General features: G+C 43.2%; 1 protein-coding gene across 1 annotated transcript in view; it reads left to right on the top strand.

The window, feature by feature from the left end:
- Positions 1-1,587: 1,587 nt before the first annotated feature.
- The window catches only part of slco3a1a (solute carrier organic anion transporter family member 3A1a), a 218,199-nt gene continuing 206,175 nt past the window's right edge, over positions 1,588-13,611 (top strand). Inside the window, 1 exon segment of the mRNA XM_073032576.1 lies at positions 1,588-2,115. Within this exon segment, the coding sequence (XP_072888677.1) occupies positions 1,975-2,115 (141 nt within the window). The 5' untranslated portion in view covers positions 1,588-1,974.

The following is a 13,611-nucleotide window of genomic DNA, read 5'->3' as shown; positions in this document are numbered from 1 at the left end:
ATTTAAAAGTTGTTTGGCTGCATTCAGCTAATCAGTGTAATGTGGTTGACATAATTTCTTCTGGGGCCCTTTCTGACAGTGGGATTCCAATTAATGCCATGTTCTACAGTGATAAATTCAATCCTGTGCTTACTTTGCTTTTTAGCAAACTTATATTCATTGGAAGTATTGAATCTAAATATTCCTTTAATGCTACACACTGACTGGCCCTTCCCTCACCCACCACTATCTCATTTAACTCTGGCTACGCAAATACAACAGTTGAATTGTTCAAGACAGATCAAGGACATGTATGGAAAGATGGTGGAATAAGATGAGCAATATCATGAGGGATCGCACCCATCCTGCTCATGGACTGTTTGTTCCACTCCCATCAGGGAGCAGGCTACATAGCATTCATGTCAGGACCAGCAGATTCATAACTGATACTTTCACCAAACAGTAGGACTGATTAAAAACTCTACCCACTAACCCACCCCACCAAACACCCCCACCACCACGACTACCTTATCATTTCTAATCAGAGTCACCTTAAGCACGGACTCTCCTGTTCCTGGCGTCACCTGCATGGACATACAATTAATCTACAGTATGAGGTAAGCTATCTTATGTATTTATATTTTGGTGATTATTAATTATTGTGTTCTTTATCTCATGGTGCTTTTTTGTGCTGTATTATTTCGTTCTCCTTTCTATTCGCGTATTGGAAATTATGTTAAACAACCTTGATACTGATCTTGAGAGCACAACTTGAAGACACTGTGTTTGTAATACCTAACAGCTGTTAGAATAAACGATCAAACATAATGCAATCAAGTTGTGAATTACAATTTTCAAAAAAAAATCTGAACAACTGTTCCTTTTTTTAAAAAAAAATTTCAATCACCATGGTTTGCAAAGGATGGTCATTTTTGCGTAAGGGGCAAAGTAGGTCTTGTGTTACGCAATGCAGAATGAACCTATTCCTTCTGGATTTGGTGAGCTGGTGTTGCAAGGAATTGGTTGGGCTGCAAGTTTCTCGGCTGCGCTATGAATTCACTTAAAGACATTACACCAAAGAGCAGCCCATAAAGGGTGAACAGAGTCACAGCCGGCTGCAGCTTCCGGCAGCGTGTGGCATACTTGAAACAGATTGGGCTATCGTCAACTTTGCGATGGAAAGAATTTTCCAAAACAATTTTGAATGAAGCCACTTATTGTCTATTGACAAAAAAAATGTTTAAAAATCAAATCCATTCTATTTAGGTGTTAAAGTGGGTGAATAGCTACCTGTATTACATCGAAGTAACAGTGCATGATATACGAGATGGATACTTGGAGATTGCCGTGTTGGGGTAATCTCGGGCAAATATCCAGCATAATCAGAGGAAAATGACAAGGCGTTTTCCAGCTTTAACTAGACTCGCTGGCCGTCTTTCTCCCTCACTGTAGCGGACAGCAGGATGAGGCACCCCTCTTCCCTCCTTTATATGCAAATCCAGAACTAAAATGAACCCCCCCCCCCCCCCCCCCGTCACAGAGTGTGAACTGCGGGCGGCGTGTTACAGGTGAATGCGCGCTCGGCTGCATAATTGTTCCCCCCCACTCCGCCCTTCCTGGTAGATGAAGCAATTGAGTGGCAGGCGGGGAGGATTAAGGAGACCGATGGAAGCGGGCAGCCGCTGACGGCCTCCCGGTTCCCGGCCAGGAGAGGTGTGGGGGGAGATGCCGGCAGTATCTAAGGTCCGCAGCTCGCAGAATTAGCATGCCTCTTCCTTCCCCGTAGACGCGGGGAGGGGGGAAGAGAGGAGGCTGTCCTGTGTGCTGGAGAGGAGGAGGGTCCCGAATGAGGTGACAATGGAAGGACATCAGAGATGAGCAGGATATTGGAGCGGGGTGACTGAGAAGGAAAGGGAAGCACTAGCAGGATCCGGACTCTCTCTCTATTTCTGTGTCTGTCTAAGGGGGAAAGCGCTTGAGACAAACATAAGGAGGATGCAGAGTGGACAACTGCGGAGTAGTGGCGCCAGCAATGTCCAAAAAGGCGAGAAGAAATCTTGCTTTTCCAACATCAAAATCTTCCTGATCTCGGAGTGCGCGCTAATGCTGGCACAGGGGACAGTCGGGGCTTATCTGGTAAGGCGAATTAAGTACCTGGGAGACTAAATATCTCAAGACAATCCGTCTTAACATCAAGCCTCATTGTTGTTATCTTGTATTTTTAAAAAAGTTGATATGGGACTTTGAGGTCTTACGCATGAAACTGTACCGAAATGAGACGGAAGATTATCTCTCAGAGACGGTTCGCAGAAAATACGGTTTTGTAAATGTGTTCAGCACTTGCGAATTTGCAGTGATCAGACTAGGTGTTTATTTAGAAGTGAAATCAGGTAATAACGTTTTCGCACATGAAATGTTGAAAAAGATTGGCCTGTATAAGAATTCCATATGTTAATATGGATAACTAAATCCTGTTATTAGCTGAAGTGTTATAATTCAGTGGCTGATAAGCTTCTGATCGAGTTATATATTAGCAACTTGTTTAAATGACAGCTTTAATATAGAAGTCACTCCTCAATATCAAATTCATTGGGCTACATTGCAATTTTATTTTGCAAGGATATTTAGCTTTATTTCGTCCCCACTGCAGTGAAAGGGAAGGGTAAACTGATTTGATTCACCCAGTCCGCGTAATGCGATTCTGTGATTCTGGCTCTGTATATGATGCAATTCCTGCGAGTGGAGGGACACAACACATGTTCGGTTACATGCAAACACGAGGAAACAATCATTTTGGAACAAAGAATTGGGATAATCGTTAGCCAAAGCATGATAGATTGCTGTTTCTATGGAAACATACAGTGGTTGCTGGGGACTCTTACATAACTGTTATCAATCAGTTGCAAAGTATGGTCCCAGGGATTGTGTCTCATCGTTTTGAACCATTTTGCTTTCTCTTTGCATTTTTGTAGCTGATAATTGCATCTTTGGAGAAGAACTGAATAATGTGTTCATGTTATGGACATAGACTAACTTTAAATTCAGGATGGTAATGTGCCTGTTTATCTGCAACACTCTCTCTGTTGGTCTTTTGCTCTCTCTTTCTGTTGGTCTCTGGCGCTCTCTTTCTCTCTGTTGGTCTCTTGCTCTTTCTTTCTCTCTGGGTTGGTATTTCTCTGGTTTGGTTTCTCTTTCTCTCTGTTGGGCTATCTTTTTCTTTCTCTCTCTGTTCGTCCTTCTCTGTTGGTCTTTCTCTCTCTGTTAGTCCTCTTCTCTCTGTGGTCTCTGTCGTTCTCTCTTTCTCTCTAGCGGTCTCACTCTCTTTGTTGGTCTATCTTTCTCTCTTGTTCCATCTTTTGTTTGCTCTCTCTTTCTCGGTATCTGTCTCTCTGTCAGTCTCTCACTCTCTGTTGACTCTCTGTGTTAGCCTCTCGCTCGATCTCTGAATCTCTCCCTCTCTCTGTGTTGGTCTCTCTTTCTCTCAATGTTCACCTCTCTGTTGGTTTCCCTCTCTCTCTCTCTCTCTCTCTCCATCTCTCACTAGCTATCAGTGCCTCTCTGTTGGTTTATCTCTCTCTCTCTGTCGGTCTCTCTTTCTCTCAGTCTTCACCTCTCTGTTGGTTTCTCTCTTTCTCTCTCTGTTGGTTTATCTCTCTCTCTCTCCCCATCTCTTGCTAGCTATCAGTGCCTTTCTGTTTTACTCTTCCACTCTCTTTCTCCTCTTTGTATCTGTCCAAGTCCACTCTTTTTCTGCTATCCCTTCTCTTGCTGGCCCTCTCCCTCTCCCCTAACGCTGCGAAAGATGCACAGTCACTGAGTAATACAGCAGCATGGCAACAGGCCCTTTGGCCCAATTCGTCTGTGCTGACCAAGATGCACATCCAAGCTCAAGCTACCTTTTGGCCCATAAACCTTTCCAGCCGTGTACCTACCCAAGAGTCTTTCAAATGTTACTGTGCCAGCCTCAGTTACCTTTTCTGGCAGCTCATTTCATATTAAAGATATTGGGGGGGGGGGAGGTTGTCAGATTTTTACACAGTGAGTGGTGGGTGCTTGGAATTCCCTGCCAGGGTGGTGCTAGAGGCAGATTCATTAGGGGCATGTAAGAAGCTCAGAGATAGGCGCATAGACAAGTGGAGTGGGAAATGTTAGATTGAGTTTAGAGTAGGTTAAAAGGTCGGCACAACATTGTGGGCCAAAGGGCCTGTTCTGTGCTGCAGTGATCCACATTGACAACCCCCTGCGAGAAGAAGGTGCCCCCGCAGCTGCTTTTTAAATTTTTCCCCTCACCTTATATCTATCGCACACTGGGCACGAGGAGCCCATGCCATTTTAAATTTATCCGCAGGATCTGCACAGCAGCTTAATTTCCATCCACATTCCTGGAGATGCTGCATTTAATGGAATTACGGCTTTATGCCAATCTCTTGGAGAACCTGAATGCTACAAAGGTCTGCATGAAATTGCCCAGAAGACGTAAGTCATTGACAGCAATAGCAAATGGCCCTTGAGCTAAATTTCCATATCGCTCAGTTGTTTAATATTGAATGACTCGTCCGTTATCCAGAGTGATAACTTCACAAATCTGAGCGACTATCTTCACTTTCTATTTCTGCAGCTGCTTTCAAATAATGCATGAAGATTTTTTAGATCACCTGTGCTATTTTTGTTCGTTGAGGCTCAGTCACACCAGAGACAGCAGCGTCTGGGTTCAAGTTCTCTTTGACACTTAAACTGAAAGAGCCATCGAGTCTCATACCACAGGAAACAGACCCTGTGGCCCGACCTGTCCACGTGGATCATCTGTCTGTAGTAATCCCATTTGCCACCATTTGGTTTATAGCCAAGAATGCCTTGGTGATTTAAATGTTCATTTCAATACTTCTTACATGTTGTGACATCCTCTGCCTCAGCCATCCACCAGCCACTGAAACATCCCAGATTTCTTCCACTCTCTAGGTGAAAAGCATTCTTCCTCAGATTCACTCTAAACCTCCTGGCTTGCCCTAAACCTCTGGCTTTACAAACTCCTGCTAGGGCAGGGATTTTCCAATCCAGGGTCCATGGACCCCTTGCTTAATGGCATTGGTTCATGGCACGGGAACCCCTGTGCCAGGCAAAAAGGGTGCCATGGTAGAGTGACGCTATTACACTTGGGGCGTTGGAGTTCGGAGGTCAAATCCGGTGCCGTCTGTAAGGAGTTTGTACGTTCTCCCTGTGAATCACATGAGATTCATCTGGGTGCTCCGGTTCCCTTATACAGTACAAAGATGTACCAGTTGGTATGTTGATTGGTCATTGGAAATTGTCCTGTGATTGGGCTAGGGTTAAATAGGTGGGTTGCTGTATGGTGTGGCTCATTGGACCAGAAAGGCCTGTTGCAGGCTGTATCTCTAAGTAAACAAATAGGTAGATAGATAGACAGATAGATAAAAGTTTCTTACTATCGACTTTGTCCATGCCCCTCATATTTCTTTTAATTCCTCAATCAGCATCCCCTTATCCCCAAACTCCTTTAAGTCATGGAGTGTAGCGCAGAAAAATGCCCTTCAGCCTATCTAGTCCGTGCGGCCTAGTTTTTCACCTGGAGTACTAGAGGGTCACCTGGACTATTGCAATGTCACCTGGTCTCTGCATCATCACCTGGATTACTGCAGGGGCAATCTAGAATACTGCATTGTCACCTGGTCTCTGCATCGTCACCTGGATTACTGCAGGGGCAATCTAGAATACTGCATTGTCACCTGAATTATTGTTGGGTCCACTTGAATTACTGCAGGGTCGTCTGGACTACTGTAGGGTCCTCTTGGACCACTGAAGCCTCCATCTGGACTACTTCAGTCTCCACTTGGACTGCTGCAGGGTCACCTGGACTACGGCTTGGTCAGCTGGGCTACAGCAGTCTTCATCTGGACCACTGAAATCCTCACCTTGGACTACTTCAGTCTCTACCTGGACTGCTGCAGGGTCCACAATTACTGCTAGAAGTCCAACTGAGTTGGCTGCAACTATGTTCTGCTCGAAGCAGTGAACCTCAGCAATGTGCTGACTTTGAAATGGGGCAGAACACAGATCCATAGATTGACACCAGGCCTCAAAGGATCAAATCCTGAGGGAAGATAACATCAATTTTTTTTTTTATTGCTGAGTTTAGAAGGTTGTGTATTAATTTACTCAAGATTTAGAGATTTGATGAGCAGATACAGAGAAGCTCTTTCTTTTGCCTATATTGGTCCAGAGACTCAAAGTCTATGGCTCCTCATTGTTCATCCACATTCTGTTTAAATTGGCTATAGGCTAAATTGAAGGGAGGGGTCAGATTGATCGTGGAGTAGATTTATGTAGGCTAGTGCATCATGGGCTGAAGGGCCTGTACTGTTCTATAAATGTGAAGGTTTCTGCCTTGACAACTCTACCTTGCCTTGAGTACCAAAACACCAGCAGGAATAAGTGGTACAATTTAGTTTTCTCATTTCCTCTCCAACCTTTCCACAAATAATCTTTAATCATTGGTCCTGTTACCAGCCTTCTCTCCAAAGTGAAATATGGCCTTTCAGTTTATCCTCTTTAGACCTTATAGAAATTACTTATTTCTGGACTCCTTTGTTGCAACCCCAGCAGGACGCTATCTCCTCATAACACTAACTCTAGCCCCAGCAATATCCTGCTCCTTCCTGGTGGAGTTGTGCCCTTCCTCCTGCAGACTGGCATTGAAACCAGAGCTAGAGTGCTTATCGGGATCATTGAGAAGTGAATTCTGGAAGGCACGTGGTGCACAAGGTGGTACAAATCTGGAAGTCACTCTCCCAACGGTTTGTGGAAGATTTCAAGGTGAATTATAAATTTGCTTGGGTAAAGGTGTCAAAGGAAAGATGATCTACGCTAAGGTTCAGAGCACCTGTGTTCTATCTGAAAAGCAGAAGGATGGAGGGCACATATTAAACACCTAGGACACCAAACAATCCAGCACAGGAGCAGGCCCTTCTGTCACCATGTCTGCACCAAAATACAATGTCAAACTAAACTAAACCTCTTCTGCCTGCACATCATCCATATACCCCCATTTCCTGCATATTTGTGTCTATCTAAAGCCTCTTAAATGCCACTGTTGTATCTGCTTTCAGCATTACCTCCAACAGCTCGTTCCAGACACCAACCACTGTCTGTACAAAATAACTTGTTCCTCACATCTCCTTTATATTTCCCCTTTATATTTAAATATACATTTCTACCCTGGGAAGAGATTCAGATTGTCTACTCTTTCTATGTCTCTCACAATCTTATATTCTTCTGTCTGGTCTCCCCTCAATCCAGAGAAAACAACCTAAATTTGTCCAACCTCTCCTTATAGTTTATACCCTCTAATCCAGGCAGCATCCTGGTAAACCCCTTCTGCACCTTTTCCAAAGCCTCAACATCCTTCCTATAATGGGGTGACCAAACTGCTGCAAACTATTCAATAGTTCACATAGTTAAACAGACGGTGAAACACTGATCTTTTGGTACTTTTAGAAGTAACTCCAGATAATGAGATTTTCTGGGCTATTGAGTGATACTTTAGTTAATATCCACTTTTACTTTTCTTAAGAGTAATGCATTTTGCTGTGAATTCAGTGAGGTTAAAGGGAGCAGGAAATATACGCACATTCCCGACCTCGGTTCTGGCCACAAACAGGACCAAGTCCCTCACTCCTGGGCATTCCCAACCCCAACCCTGGTTCCAGCCACACAGCTGCCCCATGGTTGTGACCCCCCACACAGGGGGCACTCGGATCCTGTCCTAGCTGTATTCAGATCATCTTCTGAATGAATGAGTGAGATGGATACCAGACCCTCTGAATTTCTGTGCAATCAGATGCCAGATTATTGGAGTTTTTACTACTATACTCTATACTGGCTACTCTGCATTAGCTTGTTGGATCTTTCCGAATTGAAGTACCTAGCGTGGGTATTCTGATTTGAGTTTTAAACTCCACATGAAGGAAGAGTGACCTGAGCAGCATTACAAAATATTCCAAAGGTATATTGGTTTCTGTCGTGTAGTGATGCTGAGAAACTAATTCACACCTTTATATTGAATAGGCTAGGTTAGTGCATTGCCCATTTTACTGACCTTCCAATGCAATCTATTAACATACTCCAACTGATTCAGAACCTCACTGAAAGACTTTTAGCAGAACCAGGATGAAGGAACGTATCACTCCCGTACTAGCTACTCTGCATTGGCTTCCTGTATCTTTTAGAACTGATTTTAATGTTCTCCTGCTTCTTGTTAAAGCTTTTAATGGTCTGGGACTGGAGTATATCACAGAATCTTTTTTTGATTTATAATCCTGCTCGAGCTCTCAGGTCTTTTATAACCATATAACCATTACAGCACAGAAACTGGCCATCTCGGCCCTTCTAGTCCGTGCCGAACGCTTACTCTTACCTAGTCCCACTGACCCGCACTCAGCCCATAACCCTCCATTCCTTTCCTGTCCATATACCTATCCAATTTTACTTTAAATGACAATACCAAACCTGCCTCTACCACTTCTACTGGAAGCTCATTCCACAAGAGAGTCTTCTGCGACTCTCTTAAATTTAAACAACCGCCCTCAAAAGATAATTGGCAGGTCAGCTTTTTTGAACTATGCTCCTAAACTGTGGAATTCAGTACCTAAAACGATAAGGGACGCAGACTCAGTTGGCACTTTTAAACATCAGCTCAAAACCGATGTATTTAATCTTGCTTTTGTCTTTTATTTTCATGTTTTTACTTTTATCCCTTTGCAAAGCACTTTGAGCTACATCATCTAAGTGAAAAGTGCTCTACAAATATTATTAATATTATTAATTATCAGATGCATCAACCGATTGGCTCGTTACAGATGTTTTAAACTGAATCCCAGGATTAGGGCATCACTGTCCATGCCAAGGTTTATTGCCCCTAATGTGGTAGCTATGAAAACCATTTCAGTTGACGGTCAGCCTAGGTGCAGGCTTGGGAGAAAATGATCATATATCAGCTTTTTATCCTCAGAGGTCATTAGTGAACCAGATGGTATGTTCCGGGTGACCATTAGATTAATGTTACTTGAAGAGACCTTTACTAATTCTTCAGAATCAGAAACAGGTTTAATATCACTGGCATATGTGGTGAAATTTGTGACTTTGCAGCAGCAAGTAGATAATAGATAATAATAAAAACTATCCATTACAAAAAGAAGTATATATATTAAAATTAAATTAGATATGTAGTGCAGAAAGAAAGGGGAAAAATAGTGAGGTGGCACTCATGGGTGGGTTCAATGCCCATTCAGAAATCTGATGGCGGAGGGGAAGAAACTATTCCTGAAACATTGGGTGTGTGTTTTCAGGTCTCTGTACCTCCTTGATGGTAACAATGAGAAGATGCATAGCCTGGGTGATGGGGGCCCTTAATGATAGGTGTTGTCTTTTTGAGGCATTTCCTTTTGAAGGTGTTCAGGGTGCTGGGGAGGCTAGTGCCCATGATGGAGTGCTTCAATATTCTGGACATCCCCTTTTCATCCAATGGGAGGCCATGAATTCTTGTAGTGGTGTTCAAGCTCATGCCTCCATTTGGATGTCCAGACTTGTGTTTACTGGTTCATAACTTAACCAGTAGCCAACCACACTTGTAACTGCAACAATAGAACAGAACATAGAACAACACAGCACAGGACCAGGCACTGTGGTCCATGATGTTGTGTGGAATTAACTAAACAAGTGATTAAAAGCCTCCTGAACTAGGCCCTTCTGCCTGCTCAAGTACATATCCCTCTGTTCTCTGTATAAAAAAGCAGTCCCATGTTGCCAGGGCTGGAGCACCTGAGTTATGAGAAAATATTGAATAGGATAGGGCTTTAGTCCTTGGAACCTGGAAGATTGAGGGGAGATTTGATAGAGGTATACAAAATTATGAGGAGTGTCAATAGGGTAAATGCAAGTAGGCTTTTTCCATTGAGGTTGGGTGGGATTACAGCTAGAGGTCATGGGTTAAACATGAAAGGTGAAAGTTTAAGGAGAACATAAGGGAAACTTCTTCACTCCGAGGGCTATGGGAGTGTGGAATGAGCTGCCAACGCAAGTGGTGCACACAAGCTTGATTTCAACGTTTAAGTGAAGTTTAGATAGGTTCATGGGAGGAAGTGGTATGGGGTGGTACAGATAGATCAGAGTAGGTAGATTAAATAGTTCAGCACAGTCTGGATGGGCCAAAGGGCCTATTTCTGTGCTGTACTTTTCTATGATTCTGTGACTTTATACATCTCCTTTGAACTTACCCAATCTCACCTAAAATGCAAACCCACTAATATTAGATATTCTAACCCTGGATGGAAGATTCAAGATTCAAGATTCAGTACACGAGTGTAAAGGAGAATGAAATAATTGTTACTTTGGATCCATTGCAGCATAAAAAAAACACAATCAGGATAAGGAACACAATTTAAAAAGCAAAAAAAAAAGCACATGATTTAAGAGCCTCTTGGATAGGTAAATGGAGCTTAGAAAAATAGAGGGCTATGCGCTAGGGAAATTCTAGGCAGTTTCTAGAGTAGGTTACATGGTCGGCACAACATTGTGGGCTGAAGGGCCTGTAATGTGCTGTAGATTTCCATGTTCTAAGTCTCTGACAATTATGAAGAGACTGACTGGATGTTTGTTTTGTAGAGAGCTGGTGAAACTGTAAAACTCCTTCAGTGCATCCTTGATGCTAATGCTCGGGGGAGTGGGGATAGAGCGGGTTGGGGATGTAGGCCATGGTAATGAACATAACAGTAAACTTTCAGAGCAGTTGTTGTGGTCAGCATTCAACTACCACAGTCTACTCTGTCTCTGCTCCTCATAATCTTATAAACCACCATCATGTCTCCCCTCAGCCTTCATCGCTCCAGAGAAAGCAGCCCACGTTTGTCCAATCTCTCCTCGTAGCTCAAACCCTCTAATCCAGGCAGCATCCCTCTTCATAGACTCCACATCCATGATTGCTCTGGAATTCGGGTCATCAAGTGATGGTTGGTGTGAACTTTAAATGACGACGTGTGTTCAGGCAGTGTCACGGTTTGGGTGAAGTTCCGCTGATGAAATGAGAATGCAATGGGCTGTTGCAATGATTCTAGTGCTTTGGACAAGTGAGCCCTCGAACAGTGCCCTCCGCTGAGCTCCTCTGGCCCTCATTTATGTGAGGTTGCTCGCTGGGTCCCTTCTCTAACGTTGTCAAGGTGGAACAGCCTCATGCATTCAGGCCCATTTTCAAAGCCTGATGGGATTTGTCCACTCCATTGCCACGGCATTTTATCTTAATGCTATACCAGTGTAATCATTCAGAAATGATTAAGTCAAAAGAATTGGGGGAGAACAAATTGATCTTCTGCATCTGAGAGACGGACAGAGTCAATAGATGTGAGGCAATGAAGCTGCAAAGTCATTAACCCTATACAGATTACAGAGGAGGAAGCGCCTGCTGTCTTGAAGCAAATTAGGGTGGATAAATCTGCAGGGCCTGAAAATGCTTAGGGAGGTGAGTGCAGTATTTGCAGGAGCCCTAGCTGTGATATTTAAAACATCCTTAGCCACGGGTGAGGGGCTGAAATATAGCTAATGTTGTTCTGGCTTGTCTAAGAATAAGCCAGGAAATTATAGGCCGGTGAGTCTGACATCAGTAGTGGGAAAGTTATTGGAAGGTACTGCAAAGGACTGTGTGTTTAAGTATTTGGATAGGCAGGGACTGTTTAGGGACAGTCATCATGGCTTTATGTATAGTAAGTCATGCCTAAGCAATCTTATGGAGTTTTTCGAGGAGGTTACCAGGAAAGTTGATGAAGGTAAGGCAATGGATGTTGTCTACATGGACTTTAGCAAGGTGTTTTGACAAGGCCTCATATGGGAAGTTCTCAAGAAGGTTCAGTCACTTGGCATTCAAGATGAAGTACTAAATTGGATTAGACTTTGGCTTTGTGGGGAAGTCAGAGCGTGATAGTAAATGGTTGCATCTCTGACTGGAGGTCTATGACTAGTGGAGTGCCACAGGGATTGGTGCTGGGTCTGTTGTTGTTTGTCATCTATATCAACAATAATGTGATAAACTGGATCGACAAATCTGTGGATGACGTCAAGGCTGAGTGTGTAGTGGACAACAAGAAAGATTATTAAAGCTTGCAGCTAGATCTGGAGCAGCTGGAAAAATGGGCTGAAAAATGGCAGATGGAATTGAAAGCAGACAAATGTGAGGTGGTGCATTTTGGAAGGGCCAGCCAGGGTAGGCCTTACTTACACGGTGAGAGGTAGGGCACAGAAGGATCAGGGAATACAGATCCATAATTCCTTGAAAGTGACATCACAGGTATAGTGGGTTGTAAAGAAAACTTTTGGCACATTGGCTTTCATAAACCAACGTATTGTGTACCGGAGTTAGGATGTTATGTTGAAATTGTATAAGCCATTGGTGAGATCTAAGTTGAAGTATGTGCAGTTTTGGTCATCTACTTACAGGAAAGATGTAAATAAGATTGAAAGAATACAGAGAAATTTTACAAAGATGTTGTCAGGACTTGAGATCCTGACTTGTAGGGAAGGGTTGAAAAGATTAGGATTTTATTCCCTAGAATGTAGAAGATTGAGGAAGGATTTGATACAGGTATACAATATTATGAAGGTATAGATAGGGTAAATGCAAAAAAACCCAGATTTTTTTCCACTAAGGTTGAGTGAGATTGCAACTAGAGGTCATAGGTTAAGGGTGAGAGGTGAAATGTTTAAGTGGAACACGAGAGGGAACTTCACTCAGAGGTTGGTGAGAGTGTGGAATGAGTTGCTAGTGCAAGTGGTGGATGTGGGGCAATTTCCAACATTTTAGAGAAATTTGGATAGGTGCATGGATGAAAGGGGTATGGAGGGAATGGTCTGGGTGCAGGTCAATGGGACTAGGCAGATTAATAGTTCTGTGCTGTAATATTCTATGACTCTTAGACTCTATAAATGGTTAATATTCCTTCTCGGGGGGGGGGGGGGGGTTAATATACCAGAGCTTCTGGCTTGCAAACCAAGACAGTCATGTGGTCAGATCTTCCTGCTGGATGGTAGTTAGTGCACATCATTCAGATACTTATGATGATTGGGCCTCAATGTCCCTCACCACAAGTTGTCAAAAAATTAAAGTCACTACTATTTAGCCAGGAGATCCTTGTCTGACTGAAAGGACATGCTACATGATCATGTGTGAGAAATCCATCGTGTTCCTTGCAATAGAGCTGGGCTTAGGTAGGCAGAATCTTCTGGAAAATGCTTGTAAAATTTTCTCTGCTTCCTTGCAAGCAGCATAATCAAGATTCAAGATTACTTCATGTCATTTCTAGTACATACGTGTAAAGGAGAACAAAATAATTGTTACTCCGGATCCGATGCAGCACAAAAAAAGCACTAGATAAAGAGCACAATAATAAAACAAACACAATAGATATAAATACATAAGATAGCTTACGTACATTGATTGTATGTACATAAAGTGATGCTTGGCACAGGTGTGTCTGGATGTAAGGGGACTCTGCCACCTTTCTGTATATATATCCTTGATGGTGGGTAGGGTGGCGCTGGTGATGCGTTGTAACCAGGGTCAAGGTGAACAGG

Source organism: Hemitrygon akajei, chromosome 30 (assembly GCF_048418815.1).
Source record: "Hemitrygon akajei chromosome 30, sHemAka1.3, whole genome shotgun sequence".
Classification (NCBI taxonomy): domain Eukaryota; kingdom Metazoa; phylum Chordata; class Chondrichthyes; order Myliobatiformes; family Dasyatidae; genus Hemitrygon; species Hemitrygon akajei.
The sequence above is the reverse complement of the archived record's forward strand: the minus strand, read 5'-3'. Positions and strand labels throughout refer to the sequence as shown.